Here is a 20,836-nt window from a genome sequence, read left to right as displayed (position 1 = left end):
AAGATCGATCTGTTGACACAATTCTTTTTGAAGAGGTCATTCCTTCCATCCTGTTAGAGAACTCTATACTGGCTGGTTGGGGAGGGGGAATAACTGTGTGGCAGTAGAAGGGTTAATTCATTCCCCCCCCTCACTTTGCCAGTTTCAAATTACAATGAGAAGCCTCTTCTCTCCCAGCAGGGTTGTGCTTACATTAGCTTTCAGATCTCTTGAAGGGAGCTGCTCTATTTTTGCCTGGTAGAGGTGAAAATCACTTTTAAGGAACTGCAAAAGATTGGATGGATATTGAGAAGGGGAGGGGTCCTGTTTTTTTTAAACATCCCTGGGTGAATTCAGAGGAAGACATTTTCAAGCCTGTGATGCATGTTTCAGATGGGCTGGACATTACAAATGTTAATAGGCTCAGCTGAAAAAAAAACACCAAAGGGAAATTACACCATCACCAAGCAGTAGTTGAAGACAGAAAGCTGGCATTTAGGAAAGGACAGCAAGGTGGAAAAAGAGTTACCTAGTTGGGGATTAAGAATCAGAGCATGAGGGGATACTGCTTATAATGGCAGTTTGACAAGATGATCTGTTGTTTCGTTCAAAACTATCTCCAAGTCTGATCATCTCAAGGTTTTGACTAGGAATGCCTGCATCAAATGATCAGCTTCTGGGAACCTGTTCCACCAGTGCAGGAGAATCAGTAACAGCGGTAGAAAACTGGACGTCTGAATTTCAGCTTTCATAGAACTGCAGGCAGCCTGACACGGCCCATCATACTCAAGGAAGAATTGGAAGAAGATGATCAAGTTGAGAGTTGCAGAAATGGCAACGCTGACATGAGGCATAGGTAATTCATCGTTCATTTTTTATTTTATTTTAACCTTCCTTGGTACTGGGAACATCAGACTCCGTAAGAGACTGGAAAAAGGGAAATACAACATTATTTCAAAGTTATTTGTGCATTTTATTTTATTTTATTTTAAAATGGACCAAACTCTGTTCAAAGTTCTATTGAGTTTACTCTGGAATTACTGGCTTTTAGTGGATTATGTTAAGGCAGGCTTGGGGGACAACCATGTCCACTCCAGTTTTATTTACCGGAGATTGCGGAACCATGAGAGGCGAGAGATCCAAAGAGAAATTCTTTCCATCCTGGGTTTACCACATAGACCCAGGCCATTTTCAGCTGGAAAACAAGCTTCCTCAGCACCCCTCTTTATGCTGGATCTCTACAATGCAATGGCAAATGAACAGGATCCCGAAGAGTTGGAATATTTGGTGAGGGGATCATCCCCAAGTGGAGAGGGCAAAGGGCTACGGAAAGGCTACTTGGCATCTCCAAATGGATACTCCCGAAGAATATACATATCAAGGACAAGTTCACTGTCTACACAAAGTCCCACCTTAGCTAGCCTGCACGACACCAACTTTCTGAATGATGCAGATATGGTCATGAGCTTTGTCAATTTGGGTATGTTGCCAGTTTCATTTTGTTTTCCTTTGTTTGAAATCAGCTCTGGGGTGGATGAAATAGGAGAGAAGAGGCAAAAACTGGCCCCTGGAAGATGTACTACAACCACAAAATGGAATTGGGCTAATGGTAAACCCGCTACTAAGTAGGTAGCCCTTGGTAGGGGAGGTTTCTCTTACCTTTAGTATAAAGTCAGTTTCAATAACTTTCCTGCCCTTTGTTTTCCTTCTTTCACTGATGTAATTAAAATGATTACATTAGCCCAAGAATAATTTTTAAAAATTAGACCAAAAAAATCATGCAAGCGTATTAGTATATATTGTTTGCTTTGCAAATCAGAACAAGATTATAGATGATAACTAGTAACTGTCTTTGCTTCAAGGATGATAAAATTAGACATTCAAATATTGGTGGGGGGAAGTGTTTCATATTTGACAAGTTTCTCATAGGTGATTCTTGTTTGCATGTTGAATTGGGGAGAGCGCTTGTGGGATTCGCTAACATGCATGCAGAATTTGTGGCGTTTAAATGATTTCAAATATGTTTCAGGTATGGTGGCTTTTCCTTTCTGAAATGAAGTTTCCAAATAATGTGATCTCTTTGCTATTTTATATTTGCAGTTTTTATATTGGTAAAGATTCTATTCTGGATCACTGGGTTTCATTTTATTAGTTTTAAAACACTCTTTCTCTTTCCCACATATTTTTAAAAAATATGAAATTAAACACTAGGATAGAAGCTTTGAATTTATTTTAAAGTACAATGATTTAGATAGGAATAATGATTTCATAATGCAAGAAAGAGTGAAAAGTGATAATATTATGGATGTTGTTAAAATATTTCTGTACCTATGAATTATGAATTTCACATTGTAGAGAAAAATCCATAAATGGTGCTGGATTGAAAATCTTTTCAACATTTTGACACATATTTGCCAAAGATTTCACTGAAAAGCAAATTATAATATAAGGGGTAACTAATTCATCTCCTGTTCCTTTCCTAGAAATATTTTCTGTAAGAGTTTTAAGCATCAGCATGAAACTCTTAAATACCTTTAAATGGCATGCACCATTTAAGCTGGTTCTAATTATAGTAGTTTAGTGCAATTTTTAGTTGATAATTATTTAGAAACAACCTTCAACAGAAGTTTAGCAATCAGAAATAAAACAATATTTTGCTAATAATATTTTAAGACAAAAGTATTTTGAAAAGTATCCACAAATGCAGTGCGATTTACGGGCACTGCATTTTTTTTTAAAAAAAAAACCCAACTACAGATGTTCCCCCTTTTCTCTTACCTTTACATTTGAAATGATTTAATGTGTTCTACAGCCACAACTAAATTGAAATGTCTATATAAAGTATCAGTCATATTGAATGCATAGTTTGTATAAGCATTTTAATAAGAGGTTTAAAGTGCATTGACTCCTTGTTTATCAGTTAGTTTTAATTCTTAAAGTAACTGTCTTCTATTGGTCTAAAAACAGATTCAATAAATGCATTATTAAGTAGATGACTGCTATTTTTTCTCTTTAGATTGTGGTTGTTGGACTTTTATAAACAAATAAGATTCCTGTTCATGTGCATTCAATATTATCCGTGATGACAATTCAATTTACTATAAGGTTATTTTCCCCCACCCACCCCAGACTACCAAGCTTTTATAAATTGTATTATTAGATAACAGTAGCTGTTGTGTTAAGGAACATCTGAATGCATGTTCTATACTGAAACCTGATTTTTCTAACTTTTGAAAAATATAGACATCATTAAAATGAAAAGCTTGCTAAGATAAACCTTTATCTGGTTTATATGCCCTATTAAACTGATGTTTAACCTTTCAAAGTAGATTAAAGTTAGATCACTTCTTGCTGTCTTTGTAGTTTAGCAGAATTTCTGTATATTAAGCACCGCCTTCATTAAGGCTAGATAAATATTTTTGGTGAAACTAAGAGAAATCTTAACACAATTAAAGTACGTAACATATCAAAGAGCAACCATTTGTATTCTGTATCTGACAATCAATGGCAATTATAATTAAAAGTACTACAAAGAAAAATGGTAATGATAAATGAATCTTTGGTCAAATAGTAGAAATTGGTGGAGGTTTACACTATCCATCATCTGCAATCAAGTTGCTTTCTTCTGGAAGTAGTCCTGACTCTTAAAGTGGAGGGCCATTATCAAATTACAGTACATTAATCCCCCACGAGATGATAAAGAATTTACATAAATCATTGCATCTGCCAAACTCTAACGATTTAAAAACTTCTACACTAAAAATAACAAAGGGGAGGTGTTATATCCTAGAAATGTTGTTTGCTGGGAGCTTGAGGTAATAAAGTTTCATCCTTGAGGGACATCTGAATTTAAGGCAGAAAAAATGAAAAATCCTCTGGAGGAAGAAAGATGGTTTCTGTCATAATAATTATGCTGGGGGAACAACTGCTGATAATGTTTGCTTGCTTTGCTAATAAAATTTTAAATGCCTGAGAGGGTATTAAAAATAGATCCACTGGTATAAAAAAGTAAAATGAAGTCATTTAAAGTTAAAGGTTTGTTTTGTTTTCAATATTCTCTTTCTTTTTCTTTCCAAAATGTGAAGCCGAAGCGTTTTGCCATTTTCTCCACCGTTAGCATTCTAATATATGGCAATATAACCTCATCTTCTCTTCCTTTCCCATCACCATTCTTATCATGATGAAAAACATTTACTGAGAGATACTTCTTAGTGCCTTGCTTCCCCCCTCCCCTCCAGCTCTCCTCATGTCCTCTTCCAAAACATTTTGTTTGTGCCTTTTCCACTTGGTTCCCCCATTTCCTAATTTGCAAAGTTGTACTGTTAACTGGTTTTTATTTGCTTTTAGTGGTTGGTGGTTGTAGTGATCAATTTTTTAAAAAATGTATACGCTGCCCAGAGCCACATGTGTGAGATGGGCAGCTATATAAATTCAATAGGTAAATAGATACTGTAGGTAGTTAAGTAAACAGACAGACAGACTTAAATAGTAGGCATATATTTTTCATTTTAAAAAAACAGACATCCAGGTTATTCCGCAAAGATAGATACATGCATAGCATCGTCTTGGCGGTTTTCATTCAATGGTGAATGAAAGCTTCAAAAAAGATTGGTCTGAAACGCTCAAATCAACAGATATATAGAAATCTGTCAACAATTTTTCCCCCTAAATGAACCAACTACAATATTTTCAAAGACCGACTTTAATTTTAACAGGAACTTACATCAATTACTGATTCTCAGTGGGTTTTTTGCTTGATTGAAGGAAACGGAACTGTTTGACAAATCCTGTTTAGATAGACAGAGTATTTGTTTAAGTATGTACTGGTGTATACTTGCTTTTTAACTTGAACTGCAGAAGTGGCACACGAGTCTCCAATCTGTTGTTGTTAGTAATTGGCTGTTATTGGATAGGAATATATTTTAATCTATGCTACTGAGAATATTCAAATCTGACTGAACTTATATTAAAAACAGTCATGTATCTTTGTTAACATTCAAACTACTGGTACTTAGATAAACCTGAACTGAGATATGGGTGGATGATGGGAGATTCAGATTTTTTTCCCCATGAAGAAACAATGAAATAGAATATGATTGTTCAATTATTTAGAGAATTTAAGGATGACCAATTATTTATTTCCATTTATTACACCGGCAACAGAGTGGCATACTCGGTTTTGAAAGTGGTATACAGTTTTTCTCTTAACCTTTAGTAATTTCAGCAAGAGTCATACAGATCTCCAGCAACTATGAACAGTGTTGGAATAATTACAGGTTACCACCACACCACAAACATTTAGTACATTATTCTGGCAGTTGATGCTAGACTTTATAGAACGGAGTATGAAATAATTAAAAAATACAGATGTATTCCTTTTTGGTTAGCAAATCCAATAACATGGGTGTGCATTTTCCTTAACGAAATAGAGCAGCTAAATCCATCTTGGTTTCATTTAAAGTGAGGGACACTTCCTAGGCCTTGAAGATCTAGTGACCACTTTTTAGAACAACAGGGCATTTTTACTATCTAAATCCTGGATTTCCAGCAGGGCCCTTTGAGGGTCACAATGTACTTCTTGATAAGCTTCTCATTATCCATGCAGTTTCCTGTGTTGCCTACTTTTATTTTTAATAGCTCACTTTAAATGAAAACACGAACGGGAAGCTACCACACTCTCAAAAAAGTAACAACTCTGAATATCAGCTGTACAGATATTTCTATTATTGACCCTACACACACACACACACACACACTCTCTCTCTCTCTATTTAACAATATTTCAAAAGCAATTATTTGCTCTTTTATCTCTTGGATTGGAAATAACTTCTATTTTCCTCAAAAAAGACAGGAAAAAAGAAACAAAACCCTGACAGAAATGAGCAGTAATCTGTAAGAATCAGATTGAAACTGATCATTAGGAGTGGATGTGAGGGGGACCTAAATGTGTTTTTCTGCTGTGGGCATACATATAAAAATATGCACCGTTAATAATTTTGCCACCGGGAGGTAGAGAGATAAAACTCTGCTTGTTGTTTCCTTTCAGAGTTGTCTTTTCAGACTAAACACAGTCTTTGGGTGGGAAGCTGTGGGTTACATACTATACATGCTTTACTAGGAAAACAAAACCTCATAGCAACCATGGATAGCAATTAAAGTAATCCGAAATTTTCCTTTGATTGATGCGACTTTTTGTTTCCTGGAGACCCATGTGGTGCGCAATATTCCCAAGCAGCATGGCTATTCCGATATAAAGACTACTGTGACAGCCATCTCTGGCCTTTATGAACAAGAAGGCCGGCTGCTGGTCATTGCCTATTGTTGAAGGGAAAAATAAAACATGAAAAATAGCTCTACATTGTGGAGGTGTAATTTTCTTCCTTGCTCCCCTGGTGATTCTTCTTACTTCAAAGCCAGAGGTTGCGATGCAAACTCTGAACTCTTTGAGGGGTAGGAAATGCTCTTCTGCAAAGAGAAACCATCATCATTATCATTGCCTCCCATGACTAGTGTTAGAAAGAGGCATCGGTGGACTCCTGCGAAGGATAAAGCCATGGTAGAGCTCTCCTGTTTTTGTTCTGGAACTTCTAGTCTTGAATTTAGAATAGAATAGATAGAATAACAGAGTTGGAAGGGACCTTCTTTCCTTCTTTCTATTTCCTAGTCTCTCCTCTCCAAGGGTTTGAAGAGTGAGGTGAGAGAAAAGCAAAGGAAAAGGTAGAGGTAGTCCTTGACCTACGACCAATTTTAGCTGAGCCCAAAATTTATGTTGCTAAGCAGGCAGCTAGTAAGTGCCCCCCCCCCAATTTGATGATCTTTCTTGCCACAGTTGTTAAGCGAATCACTGAAGTTGTAATGTTAGTTACATGGTTGTTAACTGAATTTGGCTTCTCCATTGACTTGGCTGATCAGAAGGTCACCCCCACAAAAAAAGTCCACATGACCCTGGGACACCACAACCATCACAAATATATGCCAGTTGCTAAGCATCTGAAGTTTAGACCACAGGGATGCTGCAATGGTCATAAGTGTGAAAACTAATCCTACATCACCTTTTTCAGTGCCACTGCAACTTTGAATGTCACTAAACAAATTGTTATAAGTGGAGGACTACCTATAGCAGTGATGGCTAACCTTTTTGGCACAGAGTGCCAAAACAGGAGCATGTGTGCACGCGCACACCAGTACACCGAAACCCGGAAAAGAGCAGCTGGCCAGTGTGCATGGGCATGGCAGCAAGCTACACTTCCAGGTTCCGCTGTGTGCATGCGCACCAGCCAGCTGCTCTCTTCTGGATTCTGTCACATATGTATGCCGGCCAGCTGGTCTTCACGCATGTGGGTGACAGAATCTGGAAGAGAGCAGCTGGGCACGCGCACATACGCACTATAGCTAGCTGCACTTCCAGGTTCCACCACGCATACGCAAAGACCAGCTGGCCAGCATGCATGTGTGTGACAGAACCCAGAAGAGAGCATCTGGCCATGCACGCATGCATTCTGGACTAACAGGTTGGTGCACATGCGTGCGATGAAACCTGGAAGTGCAGCTGGCAACAGCGTGTGTGCTCAAAGAGAGTAATCTGTGTGCCATCTCTGACATGTGTGCCATAGGTTCGCCATCACGGACCTATAATGATGCCTACAGGGCCCTCCAAAACCTTAGTGTACTGTCACTGCCTTCAATTATCTCTAAGTGTGAGATTGCATGATTGCTTTCCTCTCAAAATGAATGCATTTTTGAATCAACTTCAATCGTTCCAACCAAACTTAAAAACAGGAACACAATATATTCTAACCAAACCTGAATAGTGTCACCAGTTAAGACAATTATCAATTATGCAAAATGATACAAAAATTCAAAAAAAAAAGAATCTGCGTTGTCTTGAGAAATGCTGTACTGAGGAATGATTGTTTATATAAGAAATAAACATAAACCATCTGTCCACAGATGAGTTCCAATTGTGTTCATCTGTCAGACATGCATAACTGTTAAAGTAATTTTTTGCAATGAGTTCAAGGGCAGAATTTATCCTTGCAGTCACTAACCACCCTGTTTCTTTGTTTACCTGCTGGCATTCCAAGATTTTTTTGGGGGAATGGAAGGAATATGTTGGGGAGAAATATGGGGGGGGGAGGTCTTGGCCTTGCAAAAAGTCCTTGTTAATGAAAGACTACCAGAAATCGAAAAGAAATCAAACGATGTGAAAGAAAGAAGTCAACGCTCGTGTCTTCTGTCGTGGCTGATATGAACTCAGCCAATTGTAAGTGTGGCCATTCTTCTGTCACAGACTGTCTCACCCAAATTTCATAAAGCTGCTGTTTCTTTGTACTTACATTGATGAGCAAATAAACAATATTATTTCTCCATTTGTGGAAACCAGTGGTAGCCAACAACAACACAAGTGTACCTTTGAAGTTCAAGTTATTTAACTAAAAAGATGTTAGGAATATATGGAAAATATGTCCCCAATTTTCCAGATCTGATGTGCTTGAAATATCGTGGCTGGTAATTTTGAACTCATTTCTCCCCTCAAAAAGGAAATGAAACTTAATCACGTGCCAAATCTTAACCATTTTAAATCCAATTACTGGTAATGTAGGAATGGTTTGGTGAGCTTAGACTAGTCAGATAGTTACTTCTGGAAAGTATTGGAGAATCAAAGTTAGAAGATAGCGCTCATTCTTGTTTATATTTCCAAGATTTAGATATTTTTTTTAAAATGGTAATTTATTTCATCCCTTCTTGACATATCTACAGAGAAGAACCATGCAGATATCCCAAAATATAGACAGAATATCTATATTATAAAAAATATAGACAGAATATCTGAACAGAAAACCTGTTCAGGAAGGCTGCTTATGTCTAGTAAGGTTGAAATATTGAAAATTGAAAAACCAATTAAACTAATGATGTGTTGTGATGAGGATAGGTTGACTTATAATGGATTTCATTTTAACTATGTTGGACTGTGGTGATAGTAGCCATGATGCAACATACCTGGAAGATATCACATTAGGGAGGGTGGATTTATTAAGCAATGCCTTTTCCAGTTTGGGAGAGCCTGTTTGATGGACTGGTTAAGACAACAAACTAGATTCCAAGAGAGTATGTCTACCAGAACTAGTTTACAATAATCCAGAGACTCACGAGATGACAGCAAATAATAACATTTTTTTTTCTTTATTGTCATCTAGTGGAGAAATTTGCAGACCATGTTTGGTTGTTCTAATTGTCGTTCATTTTTTAAAAATGGATTAAGGAGTTTCAGGATGGTCGGCACTTGAGATATATTTATACGGAGATACTGCAGATGATGCCTGGAAGCTGTTGATAAGGTCTAGAATCTTTTTTTTGCCAGACCTGTCAACTCATTTCACTGTATAACCTTTAGAACAAAAGCTACTGCTGATTGCCTGTGAGGAATTACACTACTTTTTAATATTTTCATTACCACCATCTTTGGAATTAAAATAATTATAACACAATATTACTCCATTTTTTTCTAACATCAAAGTTCCAGATTCCTCAGTGTTATAGAAGATCTAGATTTAAAACTTCATGGGTATTGATAAAGGATCAGTTTCAACTGAGTGGCTTTCTTATTAGTATGAAAAGCATAATTTTTTATGCACGGGTGGTATTCACTTACCTTCCCTACCGGTTTGCAAATGTGAGCGCTCCCTCTGTCTCTTCACTCGCATGCACCACATCCGTGCATGTGCTCCGCCTTCCACTCATGCGCTTTGCCTAAAAAAAGGCCTAAACGGGATGCCGCAGACCCAGGACGAGTGGGTGGGGCCACCCACAATTTCCGCTACTCAACCGGTCAGAACCAGCAGAATACCACCTCTGGTTTTATGCCTGATAATGAAATAATTCAAGGTGGCAAACTAGAGAAGTAATGTCTTTTTAGTGTTGGCCTCATAGTTGTGGTACCTGTGATATCTTCAATGCAAACCTTAATTGTGATGACTAACTGCTCAATTGTCATGCACAAATTCTTTCTGTGATTGCATTTGAAATGAGATAATGTGAGAGTAGAGTATGTTATTTGATCTATATTATTCCCGTCATTCCTACAAGCAACTAGCTGATGGTGTGATGAGGATTTTAGTTCATATGTAATAGTAAGCCAAGGTTTTTAAAGCAGAATTGAACAAAAGATAGAAGGTAAAAGCTCTGTTGAGCTTCATGGATGATTCTTTGTAGTCTTGTCAATAGTACTGTGATGATTAGTCACTGAAGCTCTCAAATTTCTTGGTGGTGTCATGTATTAACATGTATTAAGCAGGATGAAACTTGTTAAGTCTCCCAAAATCAAATCTAGTTAAACATTGCCCCTTTTATGGCCTTATTGAAATCACACAAGCAAATCCATTGCAGTTTAGGATTATATGTGAATTAGGAGATAGAATGATAATACTTATGCGGTTATCGCTTGCATTTTTTATAAGTTTAACTCTGACAAGCATATCTCAGATCAGCCAATAAAATTAATTTTTTAATTTAAAAAATATGTAATCCTTCTGTCTTCATTGTTCTTTTTAAGTGTTCTCCTCCCCTTTCCCTTTGTGTTAAATTACAGTCTCACAAAGAGTTTTAGTAGGCTATAGCAGCATCTACTCTTAATTAGTGAACTTGTTGAATTCCTATAATCGCTAATTATTATTTGATATTTAAGTAAGCAAAAAATTGGATTCAGATTTAGATATTTTTAGGATTGAAATTAATGGAACAGGCTAGTCAAGACTAAAGTAAAGATGATTGCTTTACTGGTTTGCACTAGGAGGTAACAACTTTTGAGAGATGTTGCATATCAGGAGTTGGGAGAACCTATCATGAGCATTGTTTTAAAAAAAATCAGAAGACACCCTCAGTTGCAATGAACCAGTTTACAGAATGCTAGCAGCATGTCATTTCTTCCTGCAGGACATCGTCTCAGTTCCTCAAATGTTTGTTTTCTACCAAAATTTATAAGGGTCATTTGGTACCCAGGGGCATTTTTAGAAAGAGAGATGAGACCTCTACTTAAGCCTTGCCTCATTCCAGCTATCTTCCCCCTCTCCTTCTTAATTAAATAATTTTAAAAAGATGCAAAAAGTATTGGAGTGAGCGCCTTACTACAGTTCCATAGGCAAATCCTTTCATTTCAGCCAGTGATCCTTTCCTATCCCAAGGTGTGGATGTGCAGGAAGAACACAAAGCAGCTACTAATGTGCTTGACCATCAAGGACCTGCTCTTTGGAAACCACAGATCAAGGGATGAGGGTGGTTGTGATGTCCAAAGAGAAGCTGAGATCAGAAGAGAAGGAAAAAGGGAGTCACTTCCAACAACAAGGCTCTTGTTCAGAGTCAAATTTGTAAGAGCTTCCTTGCCCTTCAAAGTTGATATTTTGTTCAGCAAGCAGTGGGTTCCCCCATTTGCTCATCTCTTAAAATAACAGACCGTGCTGAAGAATCTGATAAACCACCAGCAGGCAAAACCAGCAGTCAGACTGACAACCGTTTTGTTTGTTTTGGTGGGGTGTTGGTTATGGGGCCAAGTTTGGTTTTGGCTGAGGATCAAAATCATTTCTGGGCAAAGCAGACACAAGAACCTTTCAGCCATAGCTGTGGTTGGCCCTCATGCCAAGTCAGAGGTTTCTTAAAATGTCACTGCTAGTCTTGTGTTCAACTTTGTAACCTTCCCAAATGTGTGTGTAGGTTTGTGTCTGCCTGTGTGTCTTGGTTTTGTTAAAAAAATGTAAGTGGATGGTTGTATGGGCAATATATCAGTGGTTATATACTGGTTTTACTACTGGTTCGCTCACGCATTGTCTCGTGTGTGTGTGATGCTTCTGTGCATGTGCAGAAGCGTCTGGGTGGGTGGGTGGAGCCTCCCGCTGCCGCCACTACTGGTTTGGCAAAACCGGGCCATACTGGAAGCAACCCACCTCTGCAATATACTGCATGTATGAATAAAGGGTGTTGGAGATTCCATCATTAGCATGTAAGGCATTACTTGGGGAAAGCAGTATTGATCCAAGTTTCTATCTTGATTTACATCTTTGGAAGCAACTGTTTCTCTACACAATTTTCTTAAAGAGTAACTTTAAATAATTAAGTCTTCTTGGGTTTTGACAAGTCAATGCTCTGCATTCATTAATATCCTGATCTCATTTTAAATCTCTTTTTATCTCCTGACCCTCTGATCCCTACTGTTAATTTAATTGCATTGTCTTCTGCCATTCTTAAATGAGAGATTTTTTTTTTTTGAAAATATTTATGGTGGAGAAAGTGAAAGCTAATAATAAGAGTTACAGAGACTGAAGTCCTTTGCTTTGGGGATTTTTTAGCTTTGAACCCTGGATTTTTCACTGAAGAGTAAAATAGTCAATTAAGTAGATTTCAATTTTGTTGTGGAAAAGGATAAGTACTTTCTTAGGGTGATAAAGGGTTTTCCTGTTTGTTTTGGAAGAAAGGTGTAATGGTTTGCAAAAGCATTAATCAAGAAATATAAATCACCATGTAGTAAAATTATAATTCTTCTAAGGGGCATACATCTGGAACAAGAATTCTTGCTTTTTGTTAGGACAGGCTGTTGAGCTACATACTCCTATATTGCCGACTCAAACTTGACAGCAGCGTTTCAAGGTTTCAGGAGCTGAGCTACTGGCACTCTGTACCTGTGCTGTGATATATCCATGCTGCTGCTGCTGATGTCATCATTGGTGAGGAACAGTTAGAACACTGATGGGCCCTTTTCCTTCTCAACACTTCGCTGCCTTCTCTGTCCTAAATGATGGCATAGGTTCAGGTCTTGTCCAAGAAAAGTCTATTCACATTACCAACTGTCCGGATCTTCAACGAAACAAAACCAGAAAAACTAGAGACGACAGGATTTAGGCCCAGGAATCTTCTATATACAAACTGTTGCGCCATGCACCATTTCTCCAGGAAGATATTCAGATGCTTGAGTTATATACTTTTATAATGAGCTGGCTTTCCAGTAAGAATTAACTGAGCTACAGTTCCTAATTGGAAAATGTAAAACTCTAAATCCAAATAACCACAATGTATTCAGTTTTATATCACAATGAGGATAAGACCTCTACTCTCTCAACACACATGCACATTCTTTTTTTCCTCTATTTTTCAGTATGTTATACCCTGAATGCTGAGTATATGCTATATATACTGAATACTCCATCCAATACTGCATAAAAAGGCTGCCTTTATTCAGTAGTTATAAAGATACATTTACATCAATGAAGTGAGGCACCATTTCTCCAGGAAGATATTCAGATGCTTGAGTTATATACTTTTATAATGAGCTGGCTTTCCAGTAAGAATTAAGATGGCAAATATCAACCTGGAACAACTTCTCACCACATATTTCTGGGAAAGTATTTCATAAAAAAAATTAAAAATTCCATGTGTGTTTCCTTTTTATTATGTTTATACAATGTATAAATGAGGCAGTTCTCAAGAGGTCAAGGGTCACTTCCATGTTGTATCTACCTAATGTAAACTGAATTCAAGTGAGTGGAACATGCCTGGAACAATTACCAAACAGCACTTACCCTCTGACTTCAAATATGGGTATTAGGATACTTAGGTATTCTCAAGATCAGAATCTTAAAAAGAATTAAACTAACTTCATAGCCTCATGAAAAAATGTCATGTAAAGTTGTCTCACACATACAGCTAGCTTTGCACTGCTGAGGATTTGGCTAACCAGGAAGATAGAAAAGGGCATCAGGTTCTCACTAAATACTCATGTCACAAGCCATCCTATTTATTTTAATAGTATGGCATGGAGGTAGAGAAATAATACAAGACGAGGGTTATCTTCTGAGTCTGCAATTTCACCAATTGCCATATATAATGTTAGCTTTAAGAATATGGGAGACATTTCCTCAATGTAAATCCTGCATAGCAGATCTCAACCCAAATCCACTCCTATCATGCATACTAGAATGCATTGTTTTTCTCTATTACATCTTATATAACCCAACGATCCAACTTATTTTCTCCATGATAAACTACAACTGGTTCTCCACTTTCACAAGATGCGGGAGATTGTGGTTCTCACTGTGGGCACCAATTCTATGGAAGTCTTGGCTTTCAAAACCTCCCAAAGTGGAGCATAGCATTTCATTAAAAATGCAACAAGGCAATAGAACTATAGATATTCTATTGTATCATTGGCTGCTGAATTACTATTATGAACTGCTGAGGATTTGCTGGTTGTAGTATGTATAGATCTGCTGAATAAAGAAAATATGTCAGATGGTGAAAATATAAATACATGTCCTTTGTGACTCTGAAAAACAAAAACTTTTGTTGCCCCCATATTTGGAAAGTGATTGTTGTTAATGATCTAAAGGAGACTAGAGTTTAATTAACTGCAGTCTATTAAATTAGGTTCCTACTGATCCTACATAATATGCCCAAGGATCAGGAATTATATGAACTGCATCCCAACAGGAATTATAAATGCCCCATTCAAATAATGGCTTCCATTCTGGGTCTAATTTGTTGGCAGTAATGATCTTTTTAGCCTCTTTTACAAGTTGTAGCATAGAGCAAGCTGCCCTGAGTCATCTTAAAGGGAAGTTGGGGGAAAAATTAATTAATTAAATGATAGATAGACAGACAGACAGACAGACAGACAGACAGACAGACAGACAGACAGACAGATAGATGTACAGTACTGTATTTTGTTGACTGTTTATTTTATGTAGACGTGACTCATCTTAAATATTTATGTCTCATTTTTTAGAATAAAACGCCTGTTAATTAAACATTAAATCCTTGTCCCAAGCTTGCAGCAAAAAAGACAGGACACAAAAGGAATAACACAAGGGAGGAAAGAGGAAAACAAACAGCAGTTATCATGTTGAAGAGTATTTTTTCTAACAATTAGTTGGAATGAATTAGAAACCATTTAGAGATGACAGAAGCCCATCAGTAGCTGGTTTCAGCAAAGCTGATAGGGCTAATTATGTTTGCTGTCTTTCTGTGCAAACTGGAAGGCATGGGCTATAAGCCGGAGACAGAGATGATGATTTTAAAGACTAATTTCCAACTCCATTCACATCTGAGTCACAATTTGCCCACTGTTTTGAATGGGTGTCAAAAGTTGCAGTGAGGAAATGTGTAAGTCAAAGCAGATTCTGGCTCTCAGAAACTCAAAGGGCAGAGTTAGGAGTACAATTGGAACTGGTCTTTCCAAAATGAATTTCACATTGTTAACAACATCGAATGTTTCTCCAACTTCTTTGAATCATGTTCCTCTGCAGCTTTTTAAAAATAGTTTCTTTTCATTGCACCCCTTTTCCTGTCAACCCAACTAAAGTCAAGTACAGCTGTGCCCCAAGCAATATAATATAGCTTGATTTTCCTCTTGTTTTTCCCTCTTAACTAGGCGGAACAATTTATTTGAACCTATGGACAATTATGGACTCACCTTACACTCCCACTAATCAGAACTTAGAGAAAAGGACTGCCTTTCTAACAGGATATGAAGCAAATGTGGAAAATTTGTCTTTCCAGTTTGAAACAGACCTCTTACTGTATTCTGTATTCTATACCTGTATGGTATTAATTTCCTAAAGTTTCCATGTCTAAAAAGGTAGTGTTAGCTCAATTCTTTAGAGGAATTTCCATTTTGAAGGTGGAAAATAGGTCTTGTGGGCTACACGTCCCATACATCTGTGTGCATTTAGGACCTAAGAAGCTAGCAGGAAATCAAAGGGCTTCTATTCAACATCCAATGCAAAATTAACTCAGGTTCTATAGCCACAGAGTTGAACTCTGAGTTCTGGAAAGGTCTGGCTACAGGCTATGAACCAACTAGCAAAATTATTTAAAATTTCAACAAATAATAAAGTAAGGTCATATAGAATTTGGGTCTGTATACAATATCCTTTCTCCATGTGATGCTTCTTGGTATTTTGAAGCACTATGGCCTCCAGATTTCCCATCAAACTCATCTAATGTACACCCTAGACTGGTGTTCATTTTCATATAGGAGAGAATGAATGATAATCATGTGACTATTAAATAAGGTTGTTCTTCTCTTGGGGAAAGAGAAAGGGCAATTCAATTCAAGAGAGAGAGAGAGAGAGACTGAAGGGGTAGACTCCTTAGAAGCTTCATGTGGTGAATCATTGCATAGAGTCACATTTTTATAGAGCTCTGTAAGAGTATGCATTGTTAAAGTGGTCTCTTAAACTGGTTAAGGCCGTAAAATTAAAGCATTTCTAGTCATGTCTGCTGAGTGGCCCAGTGATGTTGAATAACCAGTTGAATGTGCTACTGTAACTTCCTTTTAAGATCATGGTCAGCAAACTATCATCTGTGGGCTGGATAAAGTCTACCACTTGAAGTCATTGGGTTCATTGTTGCTACGAGGAATATATTCACACAGAGAGAGAGAGATGGAGAGGGAGAGCGAGAGAGAGAGCTCATTGTCTCTTTAGGTAACTATGCTGGTGGCAGGTTCTCTGCTTTGAATCTATGATTCTATGTTGCAAGAACATAGAATCATAGGGTTGGGAAGGACCTCAGAGGTCTTCTAGTCCAACCTTCTACTCAAGGCAGGAGACTTTATACCATCCAGCACAAATGGCTGTCCCGTCTATTTTTTAAAACCTCCAGTGATGGAGCACTCACAACAACAGGAGGTAAAAAAGCAAGCTATGACATGGAGAAGGTAGATAAAATAGTGGTGGTGATGGAACAGCCTCTGGAGAAGGTTGCTCACCCTTGCTTTGGGAATACAGAACTAGAATGACACTAGGGAGACAAACCAGGATTTGGAGGGATTTATTTATTTATTTTATGGTATTTTTATCCTACCTTTATTATTTCATAGGTAACTGAAGGCAGTGGACATACCTAATACACCTTGTATTGGGTTGGGTTCACTTAGAGGGATTGGCCCAAGGTTACGCAGCTGGCTTTCATGCCTATAGTGGGAGTAGAACTCCCAGTCTCCTGGTTTCTAGGTCAGTACCTTTATCACTGCACCAAACTGGTTTTCATCAAAAATGATGGTTCCCTGCATCATTCTGAAATGGCCAATAAGCACAGTTCTAATCCCACCTACTGCTGGTCACATGACTTTACCACTGGTGTAATGTGTGGCAAAGCATTAACAGATTTTATACACCTGTGGGTTGCATTGGGAAGCTGCTGGCTTTCGGAGAAAAACACAACTTTATTACTGGTAGACCTAAGGATCAGAGGTGGGTTCCTACCGGTAGTAACTTGGTGGCCTGGGTTGCTGGAAGTGGCAGCAACCCAGGCCTGCCACGCCTCCAAGCCGGTTGTTCCAGCGGCATCATAGGCACCGCCATCTTGTTTTTTGCTTCTGTGCATATACAGAGCAATTTTTGTTATACTGTGGATGCAGCATGCATCAAGTGTGTGCAGGCACATGAAACGTGTGCGCAGTGCATTCCTGAACGAACTGGCAGCAGTGGCTACCAGAACACACCCCTTCTAAGGATAGCTCAAGATTGTCATTGATGGTCTAGAGCAGAGGTGTCAAACTGGAGGCCCGCAGGCCAGATGCGTCATGTGCACACCACACCCACCCAAGCTCCGTGAATGGGAAAAACATCATGTGATAGTAATGTGGTGTGGCAAGTTTGACACCAGTGGTCTAGAGACAGGTTGGAGGCAATGTCATGAGGGCAGAAAAAAAGATCCTGCCAGGACACGTTTTGATGCAAGAGGTGAGAGGACCAGTTTAGTACCAAGAATGAAGCTTTCTTTCAAAAGTTAACTAACGGGTTGCTACAAAGTAATACTTGTTTTGACATCCTGCAAACTACAGGATTTGGAAAATACAAAGGATTATAAATAAAATGAATAGTACCGTGTTTCCCCGAAAATACGACAGGGTCTTATTTTCTTTTTACCTACAAAATATGGCTTGGGCTTTATTATGGGGGGAGGGTTCATTGTTTTGGGGTTGCTGGGTGGCTGCTCTCTTGCATGCTCTATGGTTATGGGTCAGCTGCCTGCAGAGCGTACAACCATAGAGCGTGCGCCCAGAGCGGCCACTGCCGAAAGACTCGGGTTGGAAGCTGCAGAAAAAGCCAGGCTGGGATGGCGGTGGAGATGCACTGGCTCCGTAATGAGAGCTGGGCCATGCATTGGGAGGTGGATGAGCGAGAGTGGAACAGCCGCTCACACAACCCCCCTCTCCAGCCGTGCAGAGTGCCATTCACTGGCATTTGGAAGGTGCCAAGCCGCGGGAGCCGGGCGGCGGCAAACAGGCACTCACACGGCTTGGCGATACCCCTAGGTCAGTGAATAGCGCTGTGCCCGGCTGCAAAGGGGGTTTGCCGGGTGGCTGCTCATAAGCGTGGTCGCTTCATGGCTGTTGTGTTGCACTGCTGCAACAGCACAACACAGCCACTCGCCCATGAGGCTGTGCCCGGCTCTTTGGGAACCCGCTCGCAAGAGAGCAGCCGCCCGGCAACCCCCCTCTTCAGCTGGGCACAGCGCTGGTAACCAACCTAGCGGTATCCCAAAGGCACCAAGCAACGCGATCACCTTTGCCTCCCCCCAGGTTCCCGCGGCTTGGCACCTTCGGGATACTACTAGGTTGGTGAGCGGCACTCTGCCTGGCAGAAGTGGGGGGTTGTCCCGTGGGCTTATATGCAGGGGAGGGGCTTATATTTTTGCCCACCAGAAAAATGTGGCATGGCTGTATTATGAGGACATGTCGTATTTTGGGGGAAACACAGTAAATGTTTACAAATTCGGTTGTCAGAATTACTTTGTTGGGTGAAATTGTTTTCTTATTTTATACATATACATGCACATTTTTATGAAAGAATGATGGTAGAGACTCTGCTTTGGTTATGGTGACCTCTGAATTTCTTTCTGAAGTTTTGGGTTGGGGACTAGCATCTTTAGGCTCCCCCCTTTTTTAATGAAGAAAGGAAGAAAGAAGTCTACCCAGAATCTCTTGATAGTGAGATGGGTGGCATATAAATTGAGTTAGTAAATAAAATGCAATAAAAAGTAAAGTAAAGTAAAATAAAGGCAGCATCAGCACAAGCTCTTATCAGAAAATACTAAGAATAAGATGGTTTGTAAAAAAAAAAAGACTTTGTGATGCTCAGGGTGTAGATAAGTCTTTGTCAAATATTATTTGAGAGAGGAAGCACATACACACAGTTGATTGGGTTTTAAGTAGCTGAACAAGCATACAATGAAGTTACATGAACTGAGAGTTCAAAGGGTCATTTTGCTTAACAGCTATTTATCTAACATGTCTTGGGGTATTTGAAAACAGTAGGAACTATTCTCTGTCTTAAGTTCTTCAGAGAAGTATAAATTCTGACAAAGATTTTTTTAAAAACGTAAATGCTTTAGTAGCCCAATTTCTCAAAGGCATGCTTGTAAGAAAATACATTTACTTTTCAGCAGTAATAAACTTGGAAAGCAAACAGCTAAAACTTTTAATATCCATTTAAAAATATTATGGAAGGTTTTAAACCTCTTGAATGTAAAACAGCTTATGGTGGTTGATTTTACTAATAGTCCCTCTTAGTTTCATTTTAGCAACCAACTAATAATCATCTTAAAATACGGATTCAGCCGAGTTCTATATATGTTTATTTTGAAGAGTGTTCCAAGCAAAAACTTAACTAGGGATGGAGACGTAGGAAGCCTTTTGGTTTGCTCAGTTTCTTATTTTTCCATCGCTGTAGCCACTAGAGATTGCACAACTGTGGCATGCGGCCAGACATGAGCAGTGTAATTTCCTGCTGATATTTTGTGAGTAAACACACTGAAATGGTTGTGTCCAGCTGCAGGTAGCATTTAAACAAAGGAGCAAGAGAAAAAGACAGACTAGGTTCCAAAATTCTGCTTCAATTCCTCCACTGATGTAATTATGATCTTGTCCTGCCTGTTTTGGCACTTGTCTGTTCAAATAATAAAAGTTTTTGGTCAATGATCAGCTGCCCTCCTAGGACAGAATATTTTTCCAGTATCGCTAGGAATGTGTGTGGTGGAGTGAAGAATCACTTGCTGGCATGCTACAAGAGCAGAGAGGACTACAACCTTGTCCGGTTGACCCAAATGTGGATTTTGACAGTTGCAACTGTACCAAACAATAAAGCCATGTCAAACTGACCTCAAGAGTTTTAAGGAATTTGTATCTCAGGTCTTGAACTCACAGTCTCATAGTCATTGTCCAAAAGCCTGCAGTGGTGCTTTGGAGGGAGCGGGTCAGAATGCTGTAGCAACCTTTGCACGCCTTCCTGCAGAGGAAGGATGGCTGACGAGGTGAGATGATAGTTTGCCAATCTCATTGAACTAGGAAAAAAGGTATGGTTTGGAACTAAAGCAAATTAGGACAGTGGGTGGCTTTGTATCAGGGTGCCATTGGGACTGGAACGACTATGGACTGCCCACTTTAGTGATTGGAAGAAAGGTGGCTGCCTGAAAGGATGAGGGTAGTCCCTGCCCTGTGTCAGGGTGGCTGAAGGATTTCTCGGCCAACAGATAGAGCAGGTGTGTAATATTGTTATCAGCATCAAATACAGTTGATGAGTGGAGCTCTCTGACGGTATGGAACCACTTTGAGTTTTGGAATGGGATGTTGCCTTGATTGTTTTCCCATAGTCTTTTTAAAAAATAAATTTATAGTTGGAGGCATCCTGGGTTATTCTATTTTCTCATTTGAGGTGAAGAGCCTTGGTTTATATTGTACTTAACAAAATTCCCAATTGTGTTAAAAGCCTTTTGATTTTACTTTTAATGGATCATGCACTTATTTATAAGTATTTTAATCCCATTTTTACTTATTTTTCTAAACGATTCAAGGTGTTTACTTGGAACA

General features: G+C 38.8%; 1 protein-coding gene across 1 annotated transcript in view; it reads left to right on the top strand.

Annotated features, from left to right (window-relative positions):
• The first annotated feature begins 214 nt into the window (after positions 1 to 214).
• BMP5 (bone morphogenetic protein 5) overlaps positions 215 to 20,836 on the top strand; it is a 55,909-nt gene continuing 35,287 nt past the window's right edge. The window contains exon 1 of the mRNA XM_081940308.1: positions 215 to 1,459. Within this exon, the coding sequence (XP_081796434.1) occupies positions 973 to 1,459 (487 nt within the window). The 5' untranslated portion in view covers positions 215 to 972. The remainder of the gene's footprint in view (positions 1,460 to 20,836) is intronic.

Source organism: Natrix helvetica (genome assembly GCF_964273705.1).
Source record: "Natrix helvetica genome assembly, chromosome: 2".
NCBI classification, from domain to species: Eukaryota; Metazoa; Chordata; class Lepidosauria; order Squamata; family Natricidae; genus Natrix; species Natrix helvetica.
The sequence above is the reverse complement of the archived record's forward strand: the minus strand, read 5'-3'. Positions and strand labels throughout refer to the sequence as shown.